Here is a 27805-nt window from a genome sequence, read left to right as displayed (position 1 = left end):
TGCTCCAATACATATAAATGAAAAGTGAGGCAACTTTGTAATTGGCACCTCTATGTTATCAGACTACCAAGACGCCAAAAGGCCAATAGATTTGGTGACAAAGATGGGCATAGTATTTTTTTAAATACACCAATCAATTAAACTTGCTATTTTGGGCAAAAGCCACTTAAAGTATTCATTAAAGATTGAACCTTATTCAAGGAAAATATCGTATATACTCGAATATAAGCCGAGATTTTCAGGCCAATTTTTGGGGATGAAAGTCCCCCTCTCGGCTTATATTTGAGTCATATACACCGGGGGGGTCGGAGGGGGAGGGGAGGTGGGGGTGTCAGGTCATACTTACCAGTCCTGACGCTGTCTCTTGAGCCCCCAGCTTCTCCGCGCTCTCTTCCTGCCTTCAGCGGTCACATGGTACCGCTCATTAAAACTCATGAATATGCGCATATTCATGAGTTTTAATGAGCGGTATCACATGACCGCTGAACGCAGGAAGAGAGAGCGGGGAGAAGCTGGGGGATCAAGAGACAGCGTCAGGACGGGTAAGTATAGCGATACTCACCTGTCCTGCGTCCATGGCTGCTTGCTGCTGTCTGTCATCGGTCAGTGACTTCAGACAGCAGAGGGCGCGGTGACGTGATTAGTGCGCGCCGCACCCCCTGCAGTCTGAACGTCACTGACTGATGACGTGGCAGATAGCGGTGAGCAGCCATGGACGCAGGACAGGTGAGTATCTGACACCCAGCGACGGAGAGGTGAGTATGTCATTTTTTTTTATTTTTACATGCAGCAGCAGCACATGGGGGAATAATCTAAGGAGCTTCTTATGGGGTCAGCATAAGGGGGAATAATCTAAGGAGCTTCTTATGGGGTCAGCATAAGGGGGGAATAATCTAAGGAGCTTCTTATGGGGTCAGTATAAGGGGGAATAATCTATGGAGCTTCTTCTGGGGACACCATATGGGGAAATAATCTATGGAGCTTCTTCTGGGGACACCATATGGGGGAATAATCTATGGAGCATTTCCCACCCTAGGCTTATACTCGAGTCAATAACTTTTCCCAGTTTTTTGTGGCAAAATTAGGGGGGGGGGGGCTTGGTCGGCTTATACTCGAGTATATACGGTAAATAAAGTTTTGCTTTTTAGCCTATATAGGGGTTTTTCTGGGTTTCAGGAAAAAACCCTCCCCAGCTACAGTTTGTTTATTAAAAAAAAAAAACAAACACAAAACCCTATGATTTGCACCCCCTCTCTGGGTCTAGTGCCAAGTCTCCACCACTGCTCCCAATATCTGTTATTTTCTGCAGCACTGATGTCTCGTCAACAGCAAATCAGCGAGCAAGAGCAGCAGCGTAGACTTAATGCTGGACCAAGGCAAGGTGAGGGAGGACAATCAATGAGCAAGAGCAGCAGTGTAGACTTAATGCTGGACCAAGGGAAGGTGAGTCGAGTCAGCAAGCAAGAACAGCAGCGTAGACTCCGTGCTGGACCAAAGCGAGTAATGTACCGTATATACTCGTGTATAAGCCGAGATATTAATCCCATTTTTTTGGGGTTGAATGTCCCCCTCTCGGGGGGTGGGCGGGGGTGTCAGACCATACTCAACCCTCCTGGCACGTTTCTGCAGCCCCTGCTTCTCCCTCGGTCTGCTTCCTGCATTCAGCGGTCACGTGGTACTGCTCATTAAACTCAGGAATATGCGCATATTTATGAGTTTAATGAGCAGTACCACGTGACCGCTGAACGCAGGAAGCAGACGACCGACGGGAGAAGCATGGGCTGCAGAGAAGAACGTGCACGAGGAAGGGGTGAGTATGACGGGGTCAGAGCAATATTCACCTGTCCCCGTTTCATCGCCGTGCACCGCTGTGTCTCCTGGTCCTCCTACTGTGGCATTCAGGTCAGAGGGCACGATGATGTAGTCAGTGTGCGCCCTCTGCTGTCACTGCAGAGTCCCGGGAGATAAGAGAGGTGGACGGTGATGGAACGGGGACCAGTAAATATCGCCGGTTCCGGAGGCTAAGGACACCGGTACCTGGCACCCCAGCGACAGAGGCGAGTATGTCATTTTTTTTTTCTTTTAATTGCAGCGGCAGCAGCAGCAAATAAGGGGTATTTATGGAGCATCTTATGGGGCAGCATTAACCCATTGTGCAGTAGCATATGGGGGGTATTTATGGAGCATCATATGGAGCATCATTAACCCTTGTGCAGCAGTATATGGGGGGTATTTATGGAGCATCTTACGGGGATGCATTAACCCTTGTGCAGCAGCATATTATGGGAGGTATTTATGGAGCATCTTATGGAGCAGCATTAAGCCTTGTGCAGCAGCATATTATGGGGGGGTATTTATGGAGCATCTTAAGGGGCAGCATTAACTCTTGTGCAGCAGCATATGAGGGGGGGGGTATCTATGGAGCATCTTCTTGGACCACCATTAACCCTAGGCTTATACGCGAGTCAATAAGTTTTCCCAGTTTTTGTGGCAAAATTGGTGGTGGTGGTCGGCTTATACACGAGTATATACTGTATATTTTTTGTTTTAAATAAACAAACTGCAGCGGAAAGACGAGGTTGTAAGAAAGTGGAAAACCCCCTTACACAAGTGTGACATTTCTCTGTATATACTTACTGGCATACTCTCTTCCCGTTGATATCTCTTTGGCCAAAACGACCTATAAAATAGTAAAACACTGCACTTACCACACTGAAATAGAACATATTAACAGATATATAGATTATACAGAATGGAGAAAAAAAAAAATTTGTGCAGAAGGTGTACAGAGAATATGACCCACATGTGGTAATTTATTAAAGGGTTTGCCTTTCATTCAAAGGGGGTCCTGATGATGGGACCCTCAATTTCATTGTAAACTGAGGGAATATTTGGAAGCACGTCTTCCAATTCCTTGCAGCGCCACCACAGGGAAAAATGATGAATGACAAAACCTATCATATGTGATACGGTATGCGGTTGCTGTCAGGCCAACTAGCAGAATATGTAAGCATTTGAATTGGACATAGCCAGTATAACAGGATTTTGGACAGACTGGAGAAACCGCAACCGACTGTGGAACAACGCAATCTTTGGCTGTGCTCGCATGTCGTGTTTTTAGGTGTCCTTAAGACAGCAAGATTATATAGCAGGACAATACTCCAATAAGAGATACAAAAAAAAAAAACAACTCACTGTCGAGAAGGATCCTTCACCGAGGATTTTGCCAAGCTTGAAGTCCTGGGGGCGTTTCTTTCGAGGCTGCTGCGATGCTTGTTGTACTGAATGCTGCTCGGACTCCGCTGTGTGAGCCTCGCTGGTGGAGGCCGTGCGCGGGCTGCAGTTTGCCAGGGTGGGCGAAGACCCGGAATCTGAACCGATCACGAGAGAAGGAGATGGGCAGGGGCACATAACCACGTTGGACTGGATAGGCATAGTATCATACTGAATAGAAAATAGGAGGAAAAAAAAAAAATAAGATTAATATCAGTGAAGCATTGTGGACCAAATGGAACAGAGGAAACTGTTAGAGGAAAATCGATCACACACCAGACTATATATATCCATATCAGACCCGGAGAAATATAGCTTCATACTGGAAAAATTCTAATTCCCTGGTCGTTGGAGAGGTAATAACAGCCTGGTTGAATAACACTATACGTCTTGAGAAATGTGTTAACTAGTGATGAGCGAACGTGCTTTGATCAGGTGTTATCTGAGCATGCTCGGGTGCTACCGAGTGTCTTTGGCATGCTCGAATACCATGTCCGCATGGCTACGTCTCGCGGCTGGGAAAAAAAAAAATCAAACAAAAAAACTATTTACGAATATTCACAGGTACCTCTTTCAAAGACAAGTCCAGCAATACCTTTACACGGCCAGTCTGCCCATCCGTTACTTAGAAAGTAGCATTTCAACTGATATGCAAATGTGTCTGAAGAGCTATGGTAAATCTGAAGCTTCGGGCACTCCAGATCTATTCTTCGTCCAGCTCCTCCTCTATAGGGTGCAACTTCAAGCAAAGTAGGTATCAGTCAAGCAGGAGGATGCATAGCTGGACAGGGAATAGAGCTGGAGTGACAGAGGTTTCAGATCTACCGTAGCTCTTCGGCCTCATTTGCACATCAATTCAAATGCTGATTTCTAAGTAGCGGACTGGACACGTAAGGGTATTGCTGAACTGGTCTTTAAAAGGGCTACTTGCTCATATATAAATAGTTTGAAGGTGTGAAATCCGGTTGACAGACCCCCTTTTAAGCAAACGGAACAGGAATCAAGAACCCAAACAGACAACGACCACCGTGTATGGCTGGATCAATGCATTTACTTCACAGCCTGTAGAGAAGACGATTCTAGCGACAGCCTTCTGGAGGACAGACTCTTCTCACAGCTGCCTTTTAGCTTTGGCTTTGTGGCATTTCTATGTAAAATCAATGTCTATTTTCTACAGAAACACCAATTAACGCACACATACCAAAACAATGGCGGAAAAAAAGGCTTACAGCCTCCCAAAATAAGGGCCCAATGCTAAGAAAATATGTAATGGCAGAGAATTTATTTCTAAGTCTGACACAAGTGAATAGTGAGAGCCCCGAACCTCCATGGCCGCCTGAAGGTAAAATATGCAGAGTGTGAATTCACCCTCCGTGTTCTGAAAAACGGCCTGCTGTAATTAGTGGTCTGCAAAAAGTTGGGCGCCCCTGATCTAATCTATTTAATACAAGGTTTTAGATGCAACATAGTATACCGGGGTCCACTATTGTGCATCATAGGAAAGCTTAAGAAAAAATAAAAAATACCACTCTTTTTGCATTATAATAAAAACCAAACAACCACCTGGCTTTTCATTTCACGGAATTCATGAAATCATTAAATCAATGGGCAAAACTACAGGAAACTCCTACACAGAGCAGCAGATGGGAGGCCGCGCCAGCAGATAGCGGTCCGTGGTACTTTCCATGCACCTGGCTGATCGTGCCATTTCTGTAGTTTTTCTATCGAGTGAAAACCACAGGGGTTTCTCCAGAACGCGCCGTGCCTTGAAAATATTTACATCGCTTGAACAAGGGCTGCACGATAAAGATGGCAAGAAGAAAAAAAAAAAAAAAATAATAAGCCTCCCGATACGTGCCCAGAAGTGCCGCCTTATAGATGACCTGAAGAAGGTCGCCCGCCGCCCAATGGAGCACAAACCGCGGACAAAACCTACACCGCCCATTACACATCTCCATACGCCTGTAATGCACAAGAGAGGGATTCTGAAGATGGATCTTGATGAAAAAAAAGAATTGTCCAACTTTGGCCATGACGATCGGAATAATTTATGTTTCTTTTCTCTGGCAATCATAACTTGAAACGTGTCAGCCTTTCCGATAAGCTTTGTTCGATATGTCAGGGACTGTGCGCCTCTGCCAACATGGTGCAAGCTCAGTTAGCATGAGGACCATGTTCCTCAAGGTTTTACAGGGGCTGTCCGCCCATCTCAAAAGCCAACAGACACTGCAAAGGCCGCCATCCCTCCCTAACGTACTCCTCGTGACTTTCTAGCCCACCGCCAGTGATCAGCTGATTTATAGCCAACTTCAGTAAAGGACCCTTCAACCAAACTGAAGTCATCACCCAAATTTTTGGCCGAATTTCCCGAGACATCCGGACCAGGTAATGACTTAGTACCTGTAATAGAAGCTGCACGCTCCCGATGACCGGGCGTACATATGTGTAAACAAGGTGACTGGCGTTATTACAGGCGCGATAGTCCAGATCGTGTTCTGCTGAAGCAATAAACCTTGTCAGGAGAGGGCTCATTATGAATGATTTATTAATAACTTCCTTCTACACAAACACATTAATTCTGTGCTGAATCACTCAGCGGTTATCACCGGGGGAAGCTGTGGGCGGTCAGATGTGGTGTTACATGTCAGCCATGTAATCCATAGCTTTAATAATCCCAGGGTGACTGTCTGCCGGTCACACTGGTAGCCAACCAACTACCGCAGATCAATCACAATGCAATCATTTCTACATAGTAGCATCCAGTGCTACGATACTGAAGACCAATCAGATTGGCAGGGGTGCCACGGGTGCAGCTCTGCTCCTACTGAAGTGAACAGGGCTGCAGTACCGAGAACGGCCACTACACGGTGTATGGAGCTGTGCTGTTTCGGTTCTGTAACCCGCCAGCCACGGCCCCCTGTATCAGCTGTTAGGTGTGTGTGTGTGTGGGGGGGGGGGGGGACACAGCTGCTCTAAAAACTAGATCGGTAAGTTACCAAACTTTTAATTACAGCACGTCTGGATCAGTTGCTTGTGATCAGTGGCTCCTCAGAAGAAAACTAAGTTACAAAATAAGTGTCAGCTGTCTTAGGCAGTGTTCACACGTTGCATTTTTGCAGATTTTTTTAATGAAAATTAAAAAAGATTTTTTTTTTTTTTTACTGTACCAGTAAAAGCTGTGAGATTTCAGAAATCTCATGCACAAAAAAGCTGCAGCGCGTCAAATCTTTCACAAATAGAATAAGGAAGTGCAAAAACACAAAACAGCAACCGTGCATTTTTTGCTGAATAAAACTAACTTTATTAAGCATTTAATGTACACAAATTAAACAATCTGCACCCTAAAAATACTCACCAAAAACTGATTTTTGTAAGCAGCTTCTTTACTGCCAAGAATGCAACACGTGAACAAAGCCTTAAGCGGGAGTCACACATAGCAATCTCGCTAGCGAGATCGCTGCTGAGTCACAACTTTTGTGACGTTAACAGCGATCTCACCAGCGAGATCGCTGTGTGTGACAGCGATCAGCCCCCCTGCCGGTATCGCTGATCGCTGCAAGAAACCACTGGACTTTTTTTTTCCGTCGCTGGTCTCCCGCTGGCCAGCACGCATCGCTACGTGTGACAGGCGGGAGACCAGCGATCAGCTGTAAAAAATATTGTTATTCTCACCTTCTGACATCCCGCGCAGCCATCCCGCCTCTCTCCACGCTCCCAGTGATCCTTTGCACGAATGACCGCGAGACGTCGCGCTCCCGCGAGACCGTGACATTCTCGCGGTCATTATCGCAAAGGATCACTGGGACCGGGAGCGTGGAGAGAGGCGGGATGGCTGCGCAGGACGTCGGAAGGTGAGAATAACAATATTTTTTATTTTAATTCTATTTTTTTTTTTTTTTCCAGGGATGGCATCAGCGCTAACGAGCGCGGCGTCGCTGTGCTAATCGCTGGTGAAGCTGTCTGTGTGACAGCTCACCAGCGATCACATAGCGACTTACCAGCGATCCTGACACGTTGATATCGTTGTCGGGATCGCTGCTAAGTCGCTGTGTGTGACTCCAGCTTTATAGGATGTGCCGAGCATAACAAAGCAATTTTAGAATTGCAGCTCCGGGCCTCCGGATGATATCACAGACCTACAGAATGATGCAAGGAGGGAGCAATATCTGATAGGGGGTAAACAATGCCGCACTTACAAGACAGAACTGTGCCAGAAAAAGCGGCATCTGTGTAAGGTACTGCGTGATCTTCCCCTCCAAACCGAGCGCAAGTCTGAGCAAATCCTCACATAAACACGGGCTGAATATAGCCGGCTAATGGAGGCTGCAAATCCCCCGCGGCCGGAGAGAATACAAATGAGTCACACGGATCCTCCTAATTGGAGCGCATGTACTGTGCGCTCGTCATGTGTCGAAACAAGAGCTGAAGCCGGCGGCAGGACTGTTCACACCAATGTGTCTGCCCCCAATCACCACGTATTTTGGTGTCCAAAATGGCTATGGCTGCAGAATGATTAAGCTGAGAATCCGTCAGTGAGCTCATTTTGAGGTTCGTCACAATTCAGACATGAGCGAACCGCGCTACGATTATGGGCCACATTGTCCGGACCGGCTGTGCGTCTCCTGATCTGTACTCGATGGCCTCATAAGCAAATATTAGGCTGTGGGATGAATCACAAGACGAATATAAAAAACTGTCGTGCAGGACTTTAAATCACATTGAACCTTTTTGTAGCAATTTTTAGGAGAATTTTTCAAAAACTGCACATTAAGCATTGAATGGAATTGAATGGAATCCTACGAGCCGAGAGATACGTTTCTCACCATGTTAGATCAGCAATCTCCAACCCCCAACATGTTGGAAGTAGTAGCGTCGTAACAGCTAGAGAAGGGCACTGCAACAGGCAAGGATTCACAGACAGTGCATGCCAATGATTTGGATAGGGTAGAAGATTTCTGCGTTATCGCCGCGCAAGGTGTGCATGGAACACAGAGTGGTGCACGGGACTCATCAGCTGCAAGTACCGCTGCACCTTGGGTCAGACCCAAAACCAAGTCCCTAAAGCAGCAAGTGGTGACACCCAGCACCATATGGTGTCCACCTCAGCTTCATTTTCCAGGTATAGGGAGGATTCAGACACAAAAAGGATTGCTGTGATCTTTAAGGCTGCCGCCAGATGTGAGCTTTGGGCCATTTCTTTGTCTAGCCAAAGTCACAAATTATGGCACATGTCATTCAGGACACCTTTTCTTTCAGTTTTCAGCCTCTCTTGAAAACTTTTTAAAAAGCCTAAAGAACTTCGCAGGGCGACTCAAAGCGGAAGTACGAAAATAAAAAAAAAAAATAAAAGTCTTTATTTAAACAATAAATAAATCATCAATGGAGCGATCCATACAAAGTAGCGTCCACATGCTACAGGCAGCCGATACCGGCAGCAAACAGGTGATATCTGGACGCGTGACCCGTAACACACGCGGCTGCGGGGTCTGAACCTCCACGCAATGAATGCGATCAGCAAAATACCTGGACATGTTCAAATTGGTCGAAAAATTGGGTGAATTATTTTTGGCATTTCTTGTACTGTGGAAAGGAGCGTCCATTGGCTCGGCAAATTCCTGAGGGGAAAGAGGAGCAAGAATTCTAGGTCGCATACCAGACGCCAGTTATGCACCTATCGAATTTCAGATACAAAGGCCAACAGAAACTTTATTATGTCATTCAAGGGTGAGGGTTTTACTGCAGGACGACATTCAGAGGAGAAAGCTGTTCACATTGTTTATTTCGACCCTTACAAGAAGCGCAATTCACTAACCCGGGAAAGCAGAACTCATGGGTATCTAAAGGGATTGTCTTATGTTCATTAATGAGTACAACTGCAACAAGCAGTTTTACAACTTACTCTTTTTTTTGTTTGTTTTAAATCCTCATTTCTCGAGAGCCAAAGGATTTTTAATTATAGAGGTGGTCGGTAGCCTAGGCAACAAGCAGCAGCGTGGCCACTCTCTTATGCAAGCAATGTGAGCTTCCACGCTATTTGGATGCTTCAGTGTACCTGTGCTACTTTCAACGTGGCTTCTGCTTGAAGCATGGCAGAGGACGCTGCTTCCCTCTTCCTGCAGCAAGCAGAAGCCATGTAAACTGTGCACTCCTGAAGACCGAAGATGAACACAACCTTTACAAGTTGCAACTCCTTCGGATATTACATATTGAAGTTAGCAAATACACATGGCACCTACAATGAAAACCCACTAAAACCATAAATGAGAACCCCTCTAAAACAGGAATGCACGACCCCTTCTCGCAATCACATTGTCAAGACTGAACCAAGCCCAAGGGCCGTAATAAAACATAGAGGAGCGTTCCCATATCAGAAATTTATGGCATATGGAAAGAATTTGACATAAATATCTTAGTGGTGTCAGTTCCATTTCTTGGACTCCTGCCTGTCATTAAGTGGGTCCCTTTCTTTACATTTTATAATCTGCAAAGGAAAAGCGCAAGCATGCAGCACTCCCTATTGTAGTTGCTCCACTATGCTCATCAGGTCTGTCGCGGACTTCATGTGAATTTTTTTTTTTTTTTTTTTTGTGGGGGGGGGGGGAATTTAAAACAGAAACCCCGATGCAGTGATCATCATAGTTTATATTTATCCTGTATCTATGCCTTATACTTTGCATCCATGGAAAAGCTGCGAGTAGTACTGGGACTACATAAACACACAACCACAGGAATTATGCCCTATGCTCAATAATTCTATTCAATAAACAGTCCATCTCCATAGACTTAACGTAAAAAGTGACTTCTAGTCCACACTTACGTGAAACTGTAAACAGGTTTTTGCAATCCCATTTGAAAAGAGCATGAAATAGGGGTAGAGACCTGGATTCCAATGATGTATCACTTACTGGGCTGCTTGCTGCAGGTTTCATAACATCACAGTTTTTAACCACTGCAGTCCTGGCAGTTTCTGTGTACACTGTGCATAGGCAGAAAGTGGCCAATCAGGGATGGGGTTATACAAAGGTCATGAATATGGAGGACTACCTGGCAGCAGGTTTACTAGTCCTCTAGTGATAATCTCCTGCTGATAAAACCCTAATTTTAACAAAGTTACAGAAAGCAGCCCAGTAAGTGACACATCGCTAGAATCAGGGTCTCTGCCCCTACATTACGCTGCATAAATAATAATAATAATACATTTTATTTTTATAGCGCCGACATATTCCGCAGCACTTTACATTTCAGAGGGGATTTGTACAGACAATAGACATTACAGCATAACAATAATCACATACAGTAGATTATAACAAATACCAAGAGGAAAGAGGGCCCTGCTCGCAAGCTTACAGTCTATGAGGAAAGAGTTAGATACGAAAGGTGGGTGGTAACAGTTGCCCTGATTGTATGGACCAGTCATAATGTTAAGTGTGTAACAGTACAGACACAGAGGGCTAATGGATGCAAAAAGCATGTGGGAACATGATGCGGGAAATCTGGTTATGGTAAAACTTTTGGCTGTGCCACACGGGGATAGATTAGGTTAATGTGTTGAGGCGATAGGCCAATCTGAATAAATGCGTTTTCAGGGCACGCTTAAAATTGTGGGGATTGGGGACTAATCGTATTGACCTGGGAAGTGCATTCCAAAGAATTGGCGCGGCACGTGTAAAGTCTTGGAGACGGGAGTGGGAGGTTCTGACTATTGAGGATGCTAACCTCAGGTCATCAGCAGAACGGAGGGTGCGGGTAGGGTGGTATACTGAAACAAGGGAGGAGATGTAGGGTGGTGCGGAGCCATGGAGGGCTTTGTGGGTGAGGGTAATAAGTTTATACTGAATTCTGGAGTGGATGGGTAGCCAGTGTAATGACTGGCACAAGGTAGAGGCATCAGTGTAACGATTGGTGAGGAATTATCAGGTGAAATTATTTTTAAGCTTGGTTGTCAGAAACACATCAACTTGTTAAACCAAAACCTGCCCTGCTGAAAACAGCTCTAGGCTATTGGCACAGAACGATCATGTTAGGCTTATTCTCATCATGAGTAAAGTTACGAAGTGCTTGCAAAAAAAATAATAATTCTGCAATCCACTTGTTTTTAAAAATCCTCTATCTTTAAAGGGGTTTCCCGCTATTTGGATAACCCTTTCTTAGTTGCTATATTCCCCCATGTAAAATTAAATGAAAAACAGCCTGTACTTCCCTCCGGCGCCATCTCAGTGATATCGGCGCTGGGGTTCCCAGGACATCATTAAGTGGCAGTTAATTGGCTGCTTCATGTTCACTTACTGACGAAACCAACATCCGGAGGAAGTCAGAACCGCTGCTGCTGCTCTCTCATTTCCCAAGGATGTCAGTTTCGGCAGTGAGAGTGAGGTGGCCACTGGTCGGCTGCAGGACCTGTAAGACAACGTTATGCGAATCCTGGGAAACGCAGCGGCACCAGCAGTGAGCACAGGTTGTAGAAGTAGTGGACAACCCCTTTAAGACCAGGGGATTTTAGAATGTTTATTGTTTAACCGTCACTTCTGCAGTCTATCAATGGCGCCCAAAACTGAGCAGTGCTCACAAACCCTTTCCAACAGAGCTTGTAAGCACTAGACTGAGGTGGGCACAAGCGAGCACTGCAGCGATCCTAGCTAGCTTCAGAGCAGCGCTCGCAAGCTGCTCTTTGCAGAGGCAAAACTGACAACTCTTGCAGCATCGGACAGCTTAGCGTCCAGGCCAGTAAAGACACAATGCTGCTGGTCAAAATTGCAAATCAAGCCCGAGGTCATCACCCACCAGCAAGCCAGAGGATGGTGTGCTCCTGCCTCAGAAGATGAGACAACCCCTTTAAGTGTTGACACCACTACATAAAGCATCCCTCCACAGTATGGCCCAAACAAGACGTGAACAAAGCCAAAGAATAATACAATTAAAAAAAAAGTTAAATAATTAAATAAATTTTCTTATTTATTTTGATTTAAAATTTATCATCTGGCAAAGTCAAACAAATGTCACCTCCACAATGCAGGCCCCTGTATACATCCACAAGTAGTTACATGTTGCCATAATTATCCAATACAACGCCTTCCATAAATGTGGGAGAGAAACTAGGAGGGAACTTGGCAGATGCCAGTAACTGAGCGCAGATTAGCAGATTGCCTCCAATTAATGCCTGCGCTGTGAATGACAATGCAGTTGTGAATGACTTGTAGAAACCACAGCAGAGCGCGGCACGCACCATTCACTAAACGGCTTGTTTACCCTTCTGACTCGCTTCCCATTTTTACTCCCCAGAAGGGGAACTTGGCCGTTGTTTACGAACTGGAGAGTAAAAACATGTAAGAGTCGACGCAGTCACTGCCGGCCGGTCACCTTTACCAGCGTTCCTGGCACTTTTCTAAATAAAGTTATTTGAAAAGAACATGACATGTGCCTGGGAGGTGTGAGATCATGCACATGTTCTGGGGGAGGACAGCTGTCAGAACAGGACAAGTCATAGTTCCCACGGCCCCCCTAGGACCTGCTTACAGGGATAGATTTTTTTTTTTCCCAAACTTCCGTCAGGGGTAGCCGGTGACACCCCTATATACAGTACCAGCTAACATCAGAACGTTTAGTCACTGTGTACAGCAGCTTATAGGGCTTTTCCCAAAATCACAAGTTATCGCCCATCTACAGGACTGAGGATACCTCGATGATCACAGGGACGCCCCGGCCATAGTCCCACACCAGCGCCGCTCCTCTGCTCTCAGCCCCATTCTCCCAGCCAGGCTTGTGACAAACAAAGGTTGTGTGACCACTGCAGCCAATGATCGCCTGCAGCATTCACATATCTGTCCAAGTAGACAAACCATATTCTTCCACTCAGTGATGGCCGTAGTGGCCACATGACATTATGTCAGGAGGCCGGTGGAGCATACAAGGCTGGGAGCAGAGGAGCGCCACTGGTTCAGGAGTTAAGAATTGATTTAACAACCTGCAGCCACTGATGAGGGGACATGCAATAGTAGACCACCCCTTTAAGGATCATATTCTGACCTCCGGCGCCCCCATGGATCTAGAGAATAACAGAGCCACAGTGTTAAAGCCCCTTCACAGCGCCCCTCCTGGCTGTGCAGGGAACAGCAGCCGGCCAGATTTGTGGCTGGGACCCCGTCCGATATTAGGCAACATCACCTCCTGCCGACATTCCATCACTTATTACCTATGGGAATACCCTCCTTTACTTACAGGCTGCAAAATAATCCCAATTCACACCCTTTACATTTACAAGGGGGTCAGCACGTGACCTCGTCAGCCAATTGGCGCTCTTCCTGGTCACGTGACGCACTCCTGACATCGAAGCTCTGCCGCGGGGCCATTCCGCCAGCAGTTGGTCACATGACCGCTGACAAAATATTTGGGGGCGGTTTACGGCGTTTTCCGCAGGGGCGAGGCCGGTGTATAACACAGCCCATGGGGTACAGGGGGTCACCTATAGACAGGAGGTGTGACTACAGGAGCAGCACCTGCCAGGCACAGGGCGCCATGCCCATCCTCATCTCTATGGAGGGGAGAGGCCTGCAGCCGCCACTACACACAGCGCTGTACCCCTCTGCCCCTCAGCCAGCCTCCTCCACCCTCCCCAGCCCCTGCTCAGCACGGCGGCCAGCTCACCACTTGGCTCGTGGTCCTGGCCATGGCCTTCTCCCCCTCTCCTCAGACGGCTCCAGGAATCACACAGCGGCCAGCAGTAATGGCCGCCCGCATCGTCTGGAGCTGACGTCACTCCACAACAATGTTCGTGGTGGTGAAGGGAGGGGCTTATCGGAAAGACGCCGCTGCGGATTGGCTGAGGCTGATGTGCGCTCGCCGCTGATTGGCTGGCGCGGCTGCTTCTTACTCCCCGGTGGGCACGCCCTTCTCCGCCTCCCCCTCCTCCTCATTCACAGAAAAAAGCGTCTTCGTTTCCTTGTTTGTTTCCTCCATTTTGCAGTGAGGTGTGCGGGGCCGGGGCGGTGTACACGCCTCACACTCCCACCAGCCCCGGGGCTGAGGGCACGAGGTGTCATGGCTGCTGCCGACGCTGACGGCGCCCTGACATAAAGCTAGGCGAGCCCCGGAGTCCTTCAGGTGCCCTTTATCTGCCTGGTTTTTAGGATAAGGGTCTTCATGGCGACTGCGGTTACATTGCAGCTTTCTCGCTGTGTCACATGACGGAGTCGCAGACATTGTTTTTGGCATTGAGACGGGCGTATTTCATGATCCGTATACTGACCGTGTGCTCCCCCGACCCAAACGTACAGCCTCGCCTGAGAGCCGCGGTCTGTATACGGACCGGGAAATACCGCCGTCCAGACCCGGTATAACGAAGCGTTATCACATATCCACCTCTAGATCAGAGGGGTCCGACTGCAGAGACCCCAGAACAGGGACCATTACACCATCCGTTCAGTATACGGACCGTGAAATACCGCCTAACGAGGCGTTATCACATATCCACCTCTAGATTGGAGGTGTCCGACTGCAGAGACCCCCAGAACAGGGACCATTACACCATCCGTTCTGTATACGGACCGTGAAATACCGCCTAACGAGGCGTTATCACATATCCACCTCTAGATTGGAGGTGTCCGACTGCAGAGACCCCCAGAACAGGGACCATTACACCATCCATTCTGTATACGGACCAGGAAATACCACCTAACGAGGCGTTATCACATATCCACCTCTAGATCGGAGGGGGTCCGACTGCAGAGACCCCCAGAACAGGGACCATTACACCATCCATTCTGTATGGGACAGCCGATCCGCGGTCTGTATACGGACCGGGAAATACCGCCGTCCAGACCCGGTATAACGAAGCGTTATCACATATCCACCTCTAGATCAGAGGGGTCCGACTGCAGAGACCCCAGAACAGGGACCATTACACCATCCATTCTGTATGGGACAGCCGAGCCGCGGTCTGTATACGGACCGGGAAATACCGCCGTCCGGACCCGGTATAACGAGGCGTTATCACATATCCACCTCTAGATCAGAGGGGTCCGACTGCAGAGACCCCAGAACAGGGACCATTACACCATCCGTTCAGTATACGGACCGTGAAATACCGCCTAATGAGGCGTTATCACATATCCACCTCTAGATTGGAGGTGTCCGACTGCAGAGACCCCAGAACAGGGACCATTACACCATCCGTTCTGTATACGGACCAGGAAATACCGCCTAACGAGGCGTTATCACATATCCACCTCTAGATTGGAGGTGTCCGACTGCAGAGACCCCAGAACAGGGACCATTACACCATCCATTCTGTATACGGACCAGGAAATACCGCCTAACGAGGCGTTATCACATATCCACCTCTAGATCAGAGGGGGTCCGACTGCAGAGACCCCCAGAACAGGGACCATTACACCATCCATTCTGTATACGGACCAGGAAATACCACCTAACGAGGCGTTATCACATATCCACCTCTAGATCGGAGGGGGTCCGACTGCAGAGACCCCCAGAACAGGGACCATTACACCATCCATTCTGTATGGGACAGCCGATCCGCGGTCTGTATACGGACCGGGAAATACCGCCGTCCAGACCCGGTATAACGAAGCGTTATCACATATCCACCTCTAGATCAGAGGGGTCCGACTGCAGAGACCCCAGAACAGGGACCATTACACCATCCATTCTGTATGGGACAGCCGAGCCGCGGTCTGTATACGGACCGGGAAATACCGCCGTCCGGACCCGGTATAACGAGGCGTTATCACATATCCACCTCTAGATCAGAGGGGTCCGACTGCAGAGACCCCAGAACAGGGACCATTACACCATCCGTTCAGTATACGGACCGTGAAATACCGCCTAATGAGGCGTTATCACATATCCACCTCTAGATTGGAGGTGTCCGACTGCAGAGACCCCAGAACAGGGACCATTACACCATCCGTTCTGTATACGGACCAGGAAATACCGCCTAACGAGGCGTTATCACATATCCACCTCTAGATTGGAGGTGTCCGACTGCAGAGACCCCCAGAACAGGGACCATTACACCATCCATTCTGTATGGGACAGCCGAGCCGAGGTCTGTATATGGACCAGGAAATACCGCCGTCCGGACCCGGTATAACGAGGCGTTATCACATATCCACCTCTAGATCAGAGGGGTCTGACTGCAGAGACCCCCAGAACAGGGACCATTACACCATCCATTCTGTATACGGACCGTGAAATACCGCCTAACGAGGCGTTATCACATATCCACCTCTAGATTGGAGGTGTCCGACTGCAGAGACCCCAGAACAGGGACCATTACACCATCCATTCTGTAAACGGACCAGGAAATACCACCTAACGAGGCGTTATCACATATCCACCTCTAGATCGGAGGGGGTCCGACTGCAGAGACCCCCAGAACAGGGACCATTACACCATCCATTCTGTATGGGACAGCCGAGCCGCGGTCTGTATACGGACCGGGAAATACCGCCGTCCAGACCCGGTATAACGAAGCGTTATCACATATCCACCTCTAGATCAGAGGGGTCCGACTGCAGAGACCCCAGAACAGGGACCATTACACCATCCATTCTGTATGGGACAGCCGAGCCGCGGTCTGTATACGGACCGGGAAATACCGCCGTCCGGACCCGGTATAACGAGGCGTTATCACATATCCACCTCTAGATCAGAGGGGTCCGACTGCAGAGACCCCAGAACAGGGACCATTACACCATCCGTTCTGTATACGGACCGTGAAATACCGCCTAATGAGGCGTTATCACATATCCACCTCTAGATTGGAGGTGTCCGACTGCAGAGACCCCAGAACAGGGACCATTACACCATCCGTTCTGTATACGGACCAGGAAATACCGCCTAACGAGGCGTTATCACATATCCACCTCTAGATTGGAGGTGTCCGACTGCAGAGACCCCCAGAACAGGGACCATTACACCATCCATTCTGTATGGGACAGCCGAGCCGCGGTCTGTATACGGACCAGGAAATACCGCCGTCCGGACCCGGTATAACGAGGCGTTATCACATATCCACCTCTAGATCAGAGGGGTCTGACTGCAGAGACCCCCAGAACAGGGACCATTACACCATCCATTCTGTATACGGACCAGGAAATACCACCTAACGAGGCGTTATCACATATCCACCTCTAGATCGGAGGGGGTCCGACTGCAGAGACCCCCAGAACAGGGACCATTACACCATCCATTCTGTATGGGACAGCCGAGCCCCGGTCTGTATACGGACCGGGAAATACCGCCGTCCGGACCCGGTATAACGAGGCGTTATCACATATCCACCTCTAGATCAGAGGGGTCCGACTGCAGAGACCCCAGAACAGGGACCATTACACCATCCGTTCTGTATACGGACCGTGAAATACCGCCTAATGAGGCGTTATCACATATCCACCTCTAGATTGGAGGTGTCCGACTGCAGAGACCCCAGAACAGGGACCATTACACCATCCGTTCTGTATACGGACCAGGAAATACCGCCTAACGAGGCGTTATCACATATCCACCTCTAGATTGGAGGTGTCCGACTGCAGAGACCCCCAGAACAGGGACCATTACACCATCCATTCTGTATGGGACAGCCGAGCCGCGGTCTGTATACGGACCGGGAAATACCGCCGTCCGGACCCGGTATAACGAGGCGTTATCACATATCCACCTCTAGATCAGAGGGGTCTGACTGCAGAGACCCCCAGAACAGGGACCATTACACCATCCATTCTGTATACGGACCAGGAAATACCACCTAACGAGGCGTTATCACATATCCACCTCTAGATCGGAGGGGGTCCGACTGCAGAGACCCCCAGAACAGGGACCATTACACCATCCATTCTGTATGGGACAGCCGAGCCGCGGTCTGTATACGGACCGGGAAATACCGCCGTCCGGACCCGGTATAAAGAGGCGTTATCACATATCCACCTCTAGATCAGAGGGGTCTGACTGCAGAGACCCCCAGAACAGGGACCATTACACCATCCATTCTGTATACGGACCGGGAAATACCACCTAACGAGGCGTTATCACATATCCACCTCTAGATCGGAGGGGGTCCGACTGCAGAGACCCCCAGAACAGGGACCATTACACCATCCATTCTGTATGGGACAGCCGAGCCGCGGTCTGTATACGGACCGGGAAATACCGCCGTCCGGACCCGGTATAACGAGGCGTTATCACATATCCACCTCTAGATCAGAGGGGGTCCGACTGCAGAGACCCCCAGAACAGGGACCATTACACCATCCATTCTGTATACGGACCAGGAAATACCACCTAACGAGGCGTTATCACATATCCACCTCTAGATCAGAGGGGGTCCGACTGCAGAGACCCCCAGAACAGGGACCATTACACCATCCGTTCTGTATACGGATCGGGAAATACCGCCTAACGAGGCGTTATCACATATCCACCTCTAGATCGGAGGGGGTCCGACTGCAGAGACCCCCAGAACAGGGACCATTACACCATCCGTTCTGTATACGGACCAGGAAATACCGCCTAATGAGGCATTATCACATATCCACCTCTAGATCGGAGGGGGTCCGACTGCAGAGACCCCCAGAACAGGGACCATTACACCATCCATTCTGTATACAGACCAGGAAATACCGCCTAACGAGGCGTTATCACATATCCACCTTTAGATCACAGGGGGTCCGACTGCAGAGACCCCCAGAACAGGGACCATTACACCATCCATTCTGTATACGGACCAGGAAATACCGCCTAACGAGGCGTTATCACATATCCACCTCTAGATCGGAGAGGGTCCGACTGCAGAGACCCCCAGAATAGATGACCATTACACCATCCATTCTGTATACGGACCGGGAAATACCGCCTAACGAGGCGTTATCACATATCCACCTCTAGATCAGAGGGGGTCCGACTGCAGAGACCCCCAGAACAGGGACCATTACACCATCCATTCTGTATACGGATCGGGAAATACCGCCTAACGAGGCGTTATCACATATCCACCTCTAGATCGGAGGGGGTCCGACTGCAGAGACCCCCAGAACAGGGACCATTACACCATCCGTTCTGTATACGGACCAGGAAATACTGCCTAACGAGGCGTTATCACATATCCACCTCTAGATCAGAGGGGGTCCGACTGCAGAGACCCCCAGAACAGGGACCATTACACCATCCGTTCTGTATACGGACCAGGAAATACCGCCTAATGAGGCATTATCACATATCCACCTCTAGATCAGAGGGGGTCCGACTGCAGAGACCCCCAGAACAGGGACCATTACACCATCCATTCTGTATACGGACCAGGAAATACCGCCTAACGAGGCGTTATCACATATCCACCTCTAGATCAGAGGGGGTCCGACTGCAGAGACCCCCAGAACAGGGACTATTACACCATCCGTTCTGTATACGGACCGTGAAATACCGCCTAACGAGGCGTTATCACATATCCACCTTTAGATCACAGAGGGTCCGACTGCAGAGACCTCCAGAACAGGGACCATTACACCATCCATTCTGTATACGGACCAGGAAATACCGCCTAATGAGGCGTTATCACATATCCACCTCTAGATCAGAGGGGGTCCGACTGCAGAGACCCCCAGAACAGGGACCATTACACCATCCATTCTGTATACGGACCGGGAAATACCGCCTAACGAGGCGTTATCACATATCCACCTCTAGATCGGAGGGGGTCCGACTAAAGAGACCCCCAGAACAGGGACCATTGCACCATCCGTTCTGTATACGGACCAGGAAATACCGCCTAACGAGGCGTTATCACATATCCACCTCTAGATCAGAGGGGGTCCGACTGCAGAGACCCCCAGAACAGGGACCATTACACCATCCATTCTGTATACGGACCAGGAAATACCGTCTAACGAGGCGTTATCACATATCCACCTCTAGATCGGAGGGGGTCCGACTGCAGAGACCCCCAGAACAGGGACTATTACACCATCCGTTCTGTATACGGACCAGGAAATACCGCCTAACGAGGCGTTATCACATATCCACCTTTAGATCACAGGGGGTCCGACTGCAGAGACCCCCAGAACAGGGACCATTACACCATCCATTCTGTATACGGATCGGGAAATACCGCCTAACGAGGCGTTATCACATATCCACCTCTAGATCGGAGGGGGTCCGACTGCAGAGACCCCCAGAACAGGGACCATTACACCATCCGTTCTGTATACGGACCAGGAAATACCGCCTAACGAGGCATTATCACATATCCACCTCTAGATCGGAGGGGGTCCGACTGCAGAGACCCCCAGAACAGGGACCATTACACCATCCATTCTGTATACGGACCGGGAAATACCGCCTAACGAGGCGTTATCACATATCCACCTCTAGATCAGAGGGGGTCCGACTGCAGAGACCCCCAGAACAGGGACCATTACACCATCCATTCTGTATACGGATCGGGAAATACCGCCTAACGAGGCATTATCACATATCCACCTCTAGATCGGAGGTGTCCGACTACAGAGACCCCCAGAACAGGGACCATTACACCATCCATTCTGTATACGGACCGGGAAATACCACCTAACTAGGCGTTATCACATATCCACCTCTAGATCAAAGGGGGTCCGACTGCAGAGACCCCCAGAACAGGGACCATTACACCATCCATTCTGTATGGGACAGCCGAGCCGTGATCTGTGTACGGCCTGGGAAATAACGCCATCCGGACCCACCCTAATGAGGCGTTATCACATATTCACCTCTAGATCTGAGGGGGTCCAACTGGTGAGACCCCCCAGAACAGGGACAAGTACACCATCCATTCTGTATGGGACAGCCGAGCCGCCGTCTGCATACGGACCGGGAAATACCGCCATCCAAACCTGGGCTAACAAAGCATTATCACGTATACTCCTCTAGATCGGAGGAGGTCCAACTGCTGAGACCCCCCCAGAACAGGGGTCATTGCATCATTCATTCTGTATGGCACAGTCGAGCCGCGGTCTGTATACTAACCAGGAAATGCCCCCGTCCAGACCTGGCATAATGAGTAGAGTTGAGCGACTTTGGTCGGATCGGGTTTCGTGAAACCCGACTGAAACAAAATTTGTTTCAGATGAAACTGGTCCGACTAGGGCAAAAAAAGTCGGAGTTTCGTCCGAAACCCGACCACAATGCAAGTCAATGGGGAATAAAAGTCGGCATTGAGTGGATGAATGTCATCCGCTCAATGACGACTTTTATTTCCCATTGACTTGCATTGGGGTCGGGTTTCGGACGAAACTTCGACTTTTTTTGCCCTAGTCGGACCAGTTTCATCTGAAACAAATTTTGTTTCATGAAACCCGATCCGACCAAAGTCGCTCAACTCTACTTGCAGCAGATCAGTTTTTTTACATTATTTTTGTTTCTAAAGGTAGAGCAAAAAATGTCAATATGCAAACGTATATTTGGCCTTAAGCGGAGTCACATCTTCTTATAATATAAACCCTTCAATCCAGGATGTCCCACTAATGCACCATGCAACAAAAAAATGTCCTTTGCCACTTTATTAGATACCTAACTGCAGTTACCAAACTAGAGTTTCCAGTGACATAATGCCCTCCAGTCACAGCAATGACAGATTTTTTTATTGGGTTTCTGGGGATGAATATAAAAGGGAGATGATGGCAGATAATAAGACAAGGGACCATAGGTCTCCCTTCCCCCTTCTTCCCAAGAGCTGGTTGGGATTCATTCAAGCAAAAAAGGGTCTACAAGATTCTTACAGAGAATGGTTGGCCACGTAAGCGTGCGGATCATTCAGAGGTTGTGATCTTATGCAGTAGGGGGCTGAAGGGTGGGAAAAAAAGTGGTGTGTAATTGGAGGAGAGATAGGAGAGGGCAGGAGATGGGGGGTTTATAACATACGAGAGAAGGGGGACTATTGGCACTTATGCACCTTCAATAGCTGAGTGTTGGTCCAACAGTTAGACTGCATTCACATGTCTATTCACAGTCCACATTCCGACCTCAGGTCTCACACAAAACTTTAGGGTTGGGAGAACTGCGATCAATCCGGGGATTGCTGTGTATATGCTGATCGTGAAACATGGACGTGTGTATACAAACTTATTTTTTTTACCCTACCTCCCTAGCACTTGAACTCAGATCATCAGAGTATCCACATGTTTTCATTGTGGAGAAAGGAAAAAAATACTGTCAGATACCTCAAAAAGATGGGATGTTAGCATTGAATATGCATATTCCTTGTTTCATCTGACATAAGGGGTCGTCAAGATGTGCTACCAAAATCGTCAGGTTACTCCATCTTCACTCTAATGTGTATGGGGACCTTATGGGTATGTTCATATGGGGTGGATCAGCTAGAGGTTTATGTCAAGAGATTTTGTAAAAAATTATGAGAGCTACAGGTGAGCCCATTCCATTAAGGTTCACGGTAGAGGAAGTTTGATGAAACCCACCAGCTTTGGTTGTATTGGCCAGTAGAGGTGGGCGAACAGTGAATTTGAATAATTTGCTATTATTAAAAAAAATACCTGTCAGAATTGTACGTAGTGTAGGGTTGAATAGTTTGAAAAGACTGTCAAAAGTTAATAATAATGTATGGTAGAAGAAAAAGTGTCAATGGACGAGTTAGTGTAAAAGGAAAAAAAAGCCTTACTAAAAGAATGTGTGAGCTGTTTGTAGCAGCAGAAGCACCGTCCCCATCACTGGCATCAATTAACCAGGCAGTACTACTGCCAAACACAGGTGACAAATGGCTTTCATTGTCTATGGCAAGAATAATAATGGGAAGAAAGTGTAAAACATTATAGAATTTATGGGACTTCAATAATCTCAAGCAAAGCAGGATGATGTTACCTCTGACAGCAACACCATCAGCTTGAATTTGTGTTACGCAAAAAACGGTTTGCAGACTTAGAGTTAATTTTTTGGCCTGTTTTTTCATTATTTTAAAAGTTTGTCAGTATGCTGTAATATTAAATGGGCTGATGGTTACCACTGGGTTACTATCAGATTCTGTGGTGGGATCACTTTAACATTACTAAGGCTGTGTTTGTTTTAAAGAGGCTAGGATCTCTCATAGTGCTATTCACATATTTTCAAGGCAACTGGAGGCTTTGTAGCATTGTAAATTGTGGCGAAATTCGTTGCAAATTGTATTTTTCAGAAAAAATCATGGAACCTAGCGAAATTGAATTTCAAAAAATTATCTCTGGTGGCAACCGGCTGTTGGGTCAAGAAGCCATCACATAAGTTAAGCCATTGGGAACGTCCAGAGGATTGCACTCATACACATGTCTGGCAGGAATAAGACTGGCAGCAAGGAAATCCGAAGAGCCCCTCAATTTGATCAGAAAGGATTTCCGACTAATGGCTTTCATATCTGCTGACAACTCATTCCCAATTATTAGACTTTTTTATAACTTGAAAAACCTTGGCATAGTTTCATTTGGGGAGTTTATTTTTTTTTAATGCTGCTTTTAGTTTATTTTTTTTGCCTCCTTTTCTTTGGAAGACTATCTTGCTTAGTGCAGTGGTGAGATACTGTATCTTATCCGTACGTTTGGCTTCATTGTTGATTGTGGTTTTCTATTTTTTTTTTTCTTGTTTTGTGACAAAGTTTTTTTCTCAGGAACTGAAAAGAGGAAATGAGAGGGCAGGAGAGAGCAGAGGGCAAACAGACACAGAAATCCACTGGCAACTCTTTTGTATAAACTGACGATCTGATATTGATAACCTATTCTAAGGATAAGTCATCAGTGTGTAAGTAGTGGACAATCCCTTATGAAGTCTATAGTGTCTTCTGGGCATATATGGTTCATCTAAGAGTCCTGATCAATTTTCTTAATCCTAAGAAATACTGCCACACAACCGCACACTTATTGGTAGGGATCCCAATAGCCAGATAAATGATAAACCCTAAATATGGGAATAACCTTTTAAGAATGTATGTGTCACATGGACCCGTCCTGTGTGACACGGCCCGCAGGCCGGTAACTAAAACAACAGGACGCAGGACGTGATACTGTCCTGTGTGACACGGCTCGCAGGCCGGTAACTAAAACAACAAGACAAGGGGTAGGGAAACAGTTACAATGGTGGGCCCTGCGATAAGGAAAGGGGATGTGGAGACCTCCTGCACTCCCCTGAGTCAGTGTCCCTACCGCTCCTAACGTTCTCTATGCTGGTTCCGCACCGCGCGCCGATCACGAACCTGTCGCCCTAGCACACCCTACACCTATCCCTTGCTAGGGAGCTGGGTGGCGCAGGCACTGGCCCCACCGCTGTACTAATACACACTAAGGAGCAAACACTAACGGGGAAACACAACTTAGCTTTACTCTGTTGCACTTGCTCCTGGCAACAGAGTCCACCAGCAGCATGCAGCTCACTTCCTGAATCGCTGCCACCAAGCTCTGTCAGAGCTAAGGAAATCCCCTATGACTCCTTTCACACCAGGCTCTGTCAGAGCTGCTCTCCAGCTCCTTCCTCCACCAAGGATGGTTGAAATGAACACTATCACCAACACTGATTGCAACACCTGTGACTCTTTTAAAGCAGAGCCAGAGCAATCACACCTGCATTATAATCATGTGCACTTAACTAACGAAACTAGAGTGCAATGACGCTCACCACCACCGGGGGGAAACTTAGAACAAACGACACCAGAGTGCAATAATCCTAATGACCATCGGGGGCAAAAACACCTTAAGCACAGCTTAAGAAAAAAAAAGGTTACCTGTGCTTTATATCAGTCATGATCCAGCATGGATCATAACAGTATGTAGCTCCTTTGATGAACTAAGAGGTATTATTACAAAACAGTCCTATGGGTTGTCCAGCTAAAGGGTTGGATTGTGCTTATTTAATCTGAGGGCCACCCATCCATCAATAAAGACCAAGTGCACCTTCAATCATGATGCATCACAATCTTCACAACCGCATTACCATGCTCTGCATATCTTCAATAGGATCTAATAGGGAATGTATGAACTGTCCCATAAATGCAAAGTGATTGGCTCAAAAGTCGCATCCAAATGAGTTTGTCTGTTGTTAAAATCTTTGAGTCCAGATATTGTGTCAGAGGCTGGACGCACCAACCTACCAACCCTGTCCAGATGGTTTTGATGATTTATTAACGTGCTGAGAGTGAGAGGGGACAACCCTTTTAAGCTTTGTGCTGTATTCATGTAAAAATGATGATTCTGATGATGCATTCCTGTGCCTATGATGGTTCTGGTTATACATTCTTGTACTGCTGATGATTCTGGTGCTGTATTCATGTACTGATGGTGGTTCTGGTCCTGTATTCATGTACTAATGTTGGTTCTGATGCTGTATTCATGTACTGGTGATGGTTTTGATGATTTATGAATGTGCTGATAGTGATTCTGGTTATGTATCCGTGTACTGATGGTGGTTTTTTGAGATGTATTCATGTACTGATAGTTGCATCACAAACCAAACATTTAAAAAAAAATAACCCTTCCTTTGGATTGGTGGGGGTCCTAGTAGCTAGACCTATGGATTAGATTTGTTGTGTTTTAGTGAGGCTATATTCACATGTCCAGTAATCATCAGCTAGAACAGATCCAGTAGCAAACCGTTGACAAAAAAGTTGCACAGACACAACTTTTTTTGTCCAGGAAAAAAACTGATTTCAACCAGATCCCTTTTGTAAACAGGTATTTTGGAAAGACTGTTAATACCTAAAGTGCAGACTGTGCATGCACATGTCACATTCCTGCATTGACTGGCAGCTATGATGATAAGGTATGGCACTGGCATGTGAACTGCTTGCTGTTTACAGAGCCATGCTGCAAGAGGTGACAAAACACAGGAAGCGAGGGAAACACTTGTGGTTGGTACAACCTGCAAGAACTTTTGCCTTTTTTGGCAGGAGTATGATTTGATGGCATATGAGATCTATTCATTGCCCGCCAAAATGAATGTAAAGCAGAGTCCCATGGACGTTGTGTCTTGTAGCATTTAACGATGCCCACAAGATGTTATTTTGCCAAATATCCAGTATTGTGTTGTGAGGGCAAGAGCTGTGTGTTACTATATTAGCACTTATGTCACATATGAACCACAAATCCCTCTGTGTGGCAAACACCACTAGCGGTTATGTTTTCGCATCGTTCTCCTCTGCCTCATGTCTTCTTCTGCCCATTATCATCATGTCAGTCAAAGACGAAAAAAAGACACCACAACCCTATTTACATTGTCATCTAATGAAATCTTTCAGGATGATTTTACTGATCAATCTTGGGGTATGACCAGGGGCGAGAAGAGCAACTCGCTTTAAGTCAGCGGTCTGAGCTGTCTCCCTGGGGGCGGCATTCTGCCACCTCCCAGGAGTTGAACGCGACCCAGTTGTCCCAGTAGGCTGTTATACTGACAACCGTCATGGAGAACCGGGAGAACTTTGGGTCCTGCGGTCTGTATTCAATTCCACTGGTGTCCTGCAGACACAAATTCAATTGAAAACAAGAACGGCGCTAGCATAGCAGAGAAAGAACAAATATCAGCCCCCCTGACAGACATTCGGTGGCGTTAGGAGGTCATCTCATCACACTGTTGATGTCACAGCTGCGGCGTAGAGGCGGAGAAGATCGGGAAATGGTAACCACACCATAGAAGCCGAAAACAGAAGACTGTTATTGTAGATGAGGGTGGGGATTGGAGGGTGGTGTTAGTGTGAGGGGGCAGTATGAGGGGATAGAATGCAAGAAATGTGAGAGCGCAACATGGTGGATACAATTTGGGGGCCAAAATAGAAAAAGGGCAGCATGTTGGGGACAGTATGTAAAGAGACTGCTTGTGAGGACACAGTATGGAGAGGGGACAGTATGTGGAAAGGCAGCATGTGGTGGACAGTATGGAGAGGGGGCAGCTTGTAGGGGACAATATGGAGAGGAGGCAGCATGTGGGAGACAGTATGGAGATGTGGCATCTTGTGGGCGACAGTTTCGAGACTGAGCAACTTGTGGATGACAGTATTGAATGGGACAGCTTGTGGGAACCAGTATTCCCCCCAGCATGTTTGGCACCTGTTACACAGCCAATAAACATGTGGGAATTGCCTGCCAGTCACTGTGATGCCGTAGCCATCCTGGTAGTGGCAGTATTGGGATTGGCTAGCCATATTACTTCATCAGAGGTTATAAAAGGAGAGGTTCGGCCACGCTCGGCACACTGATGCCATTGCACAGCTCAGGGATAGTTGTGATTGGAGGAAGAGAGCAGTTATCCAGCCCTGTGTAGGCACAGTTTAACTAATCAGAGTCCTCTAGTGTTGATACTGGTGCTGATGCCGAACCATCATACTAAAAGTCCTTCTAAGGGTACCGTTACACCTAGCGATGCACCAGCGATCCCGACCAGCGATATGACGCGGTCAGGATCGCTGGTGCATCGCTAGGTGGTCGCTAGTGAGCTGCCACTCAGGCAGATCTCACCAGCGACATCTCTGGGGACGGGGATCGCTACTTACCTGTCAGACGCGGCGATCCTGCGTCCTCCCGCCCGG

At 47.8% G+C, this 27805-nt stretch overlaps 1 protein-coding gene across 1 annotated transcript in view; it reads right to left on the bottom strand.

Annotated features, from left to right (window-relative positions):
* PDPK1 (3-phosphoinositide dependent protein kinase 1) overlaps positions 1–14073 on the bottom strand; it is a 48146-nt gene extending 34073 nt beyond the window's left edge. Inside the window, exons 1-3 of the mRNA XM_073555188.1 lie at positions 13915–14073; positions 3196–3444; positions 2638–2680 (exon numbers count right to left, since the gene is read on the bottom strand). Of these exons, the coding sequence (XP_073411289.1) occupies positions 2638–2680; positions 3196–3444; positions 13915–13938 (316 nt within the window). The 5' untranslated portion in view covers positions 13939–14073. The remainder of the gene's footprint in view (positions 1–2637; positions 2681–3195; positions 3445–13914) is intronic.
* Between the last annotated feature and the right edge of the window lie 13732 nt (positions 14074–27805).

This window comes from Dendrobates tinctorius, unplaced genomic scaffold, assembly GCF_039654945.1.
Source record: "Dendrobates tinctorius isolate UK_male_01 unplaced genomic scaffold, ASM3965494v1 ptg000222l, whole genome shotgun sequence".
NCBI lineage: Eukaryota > Metazoa > Chordata > Amphibia > Anura > Dendrobatidae > Dendrobates > Dendrobates tinctorius.
This window is presented reverse-complemented; position numbering and strand designations above follow the sequence as displayed.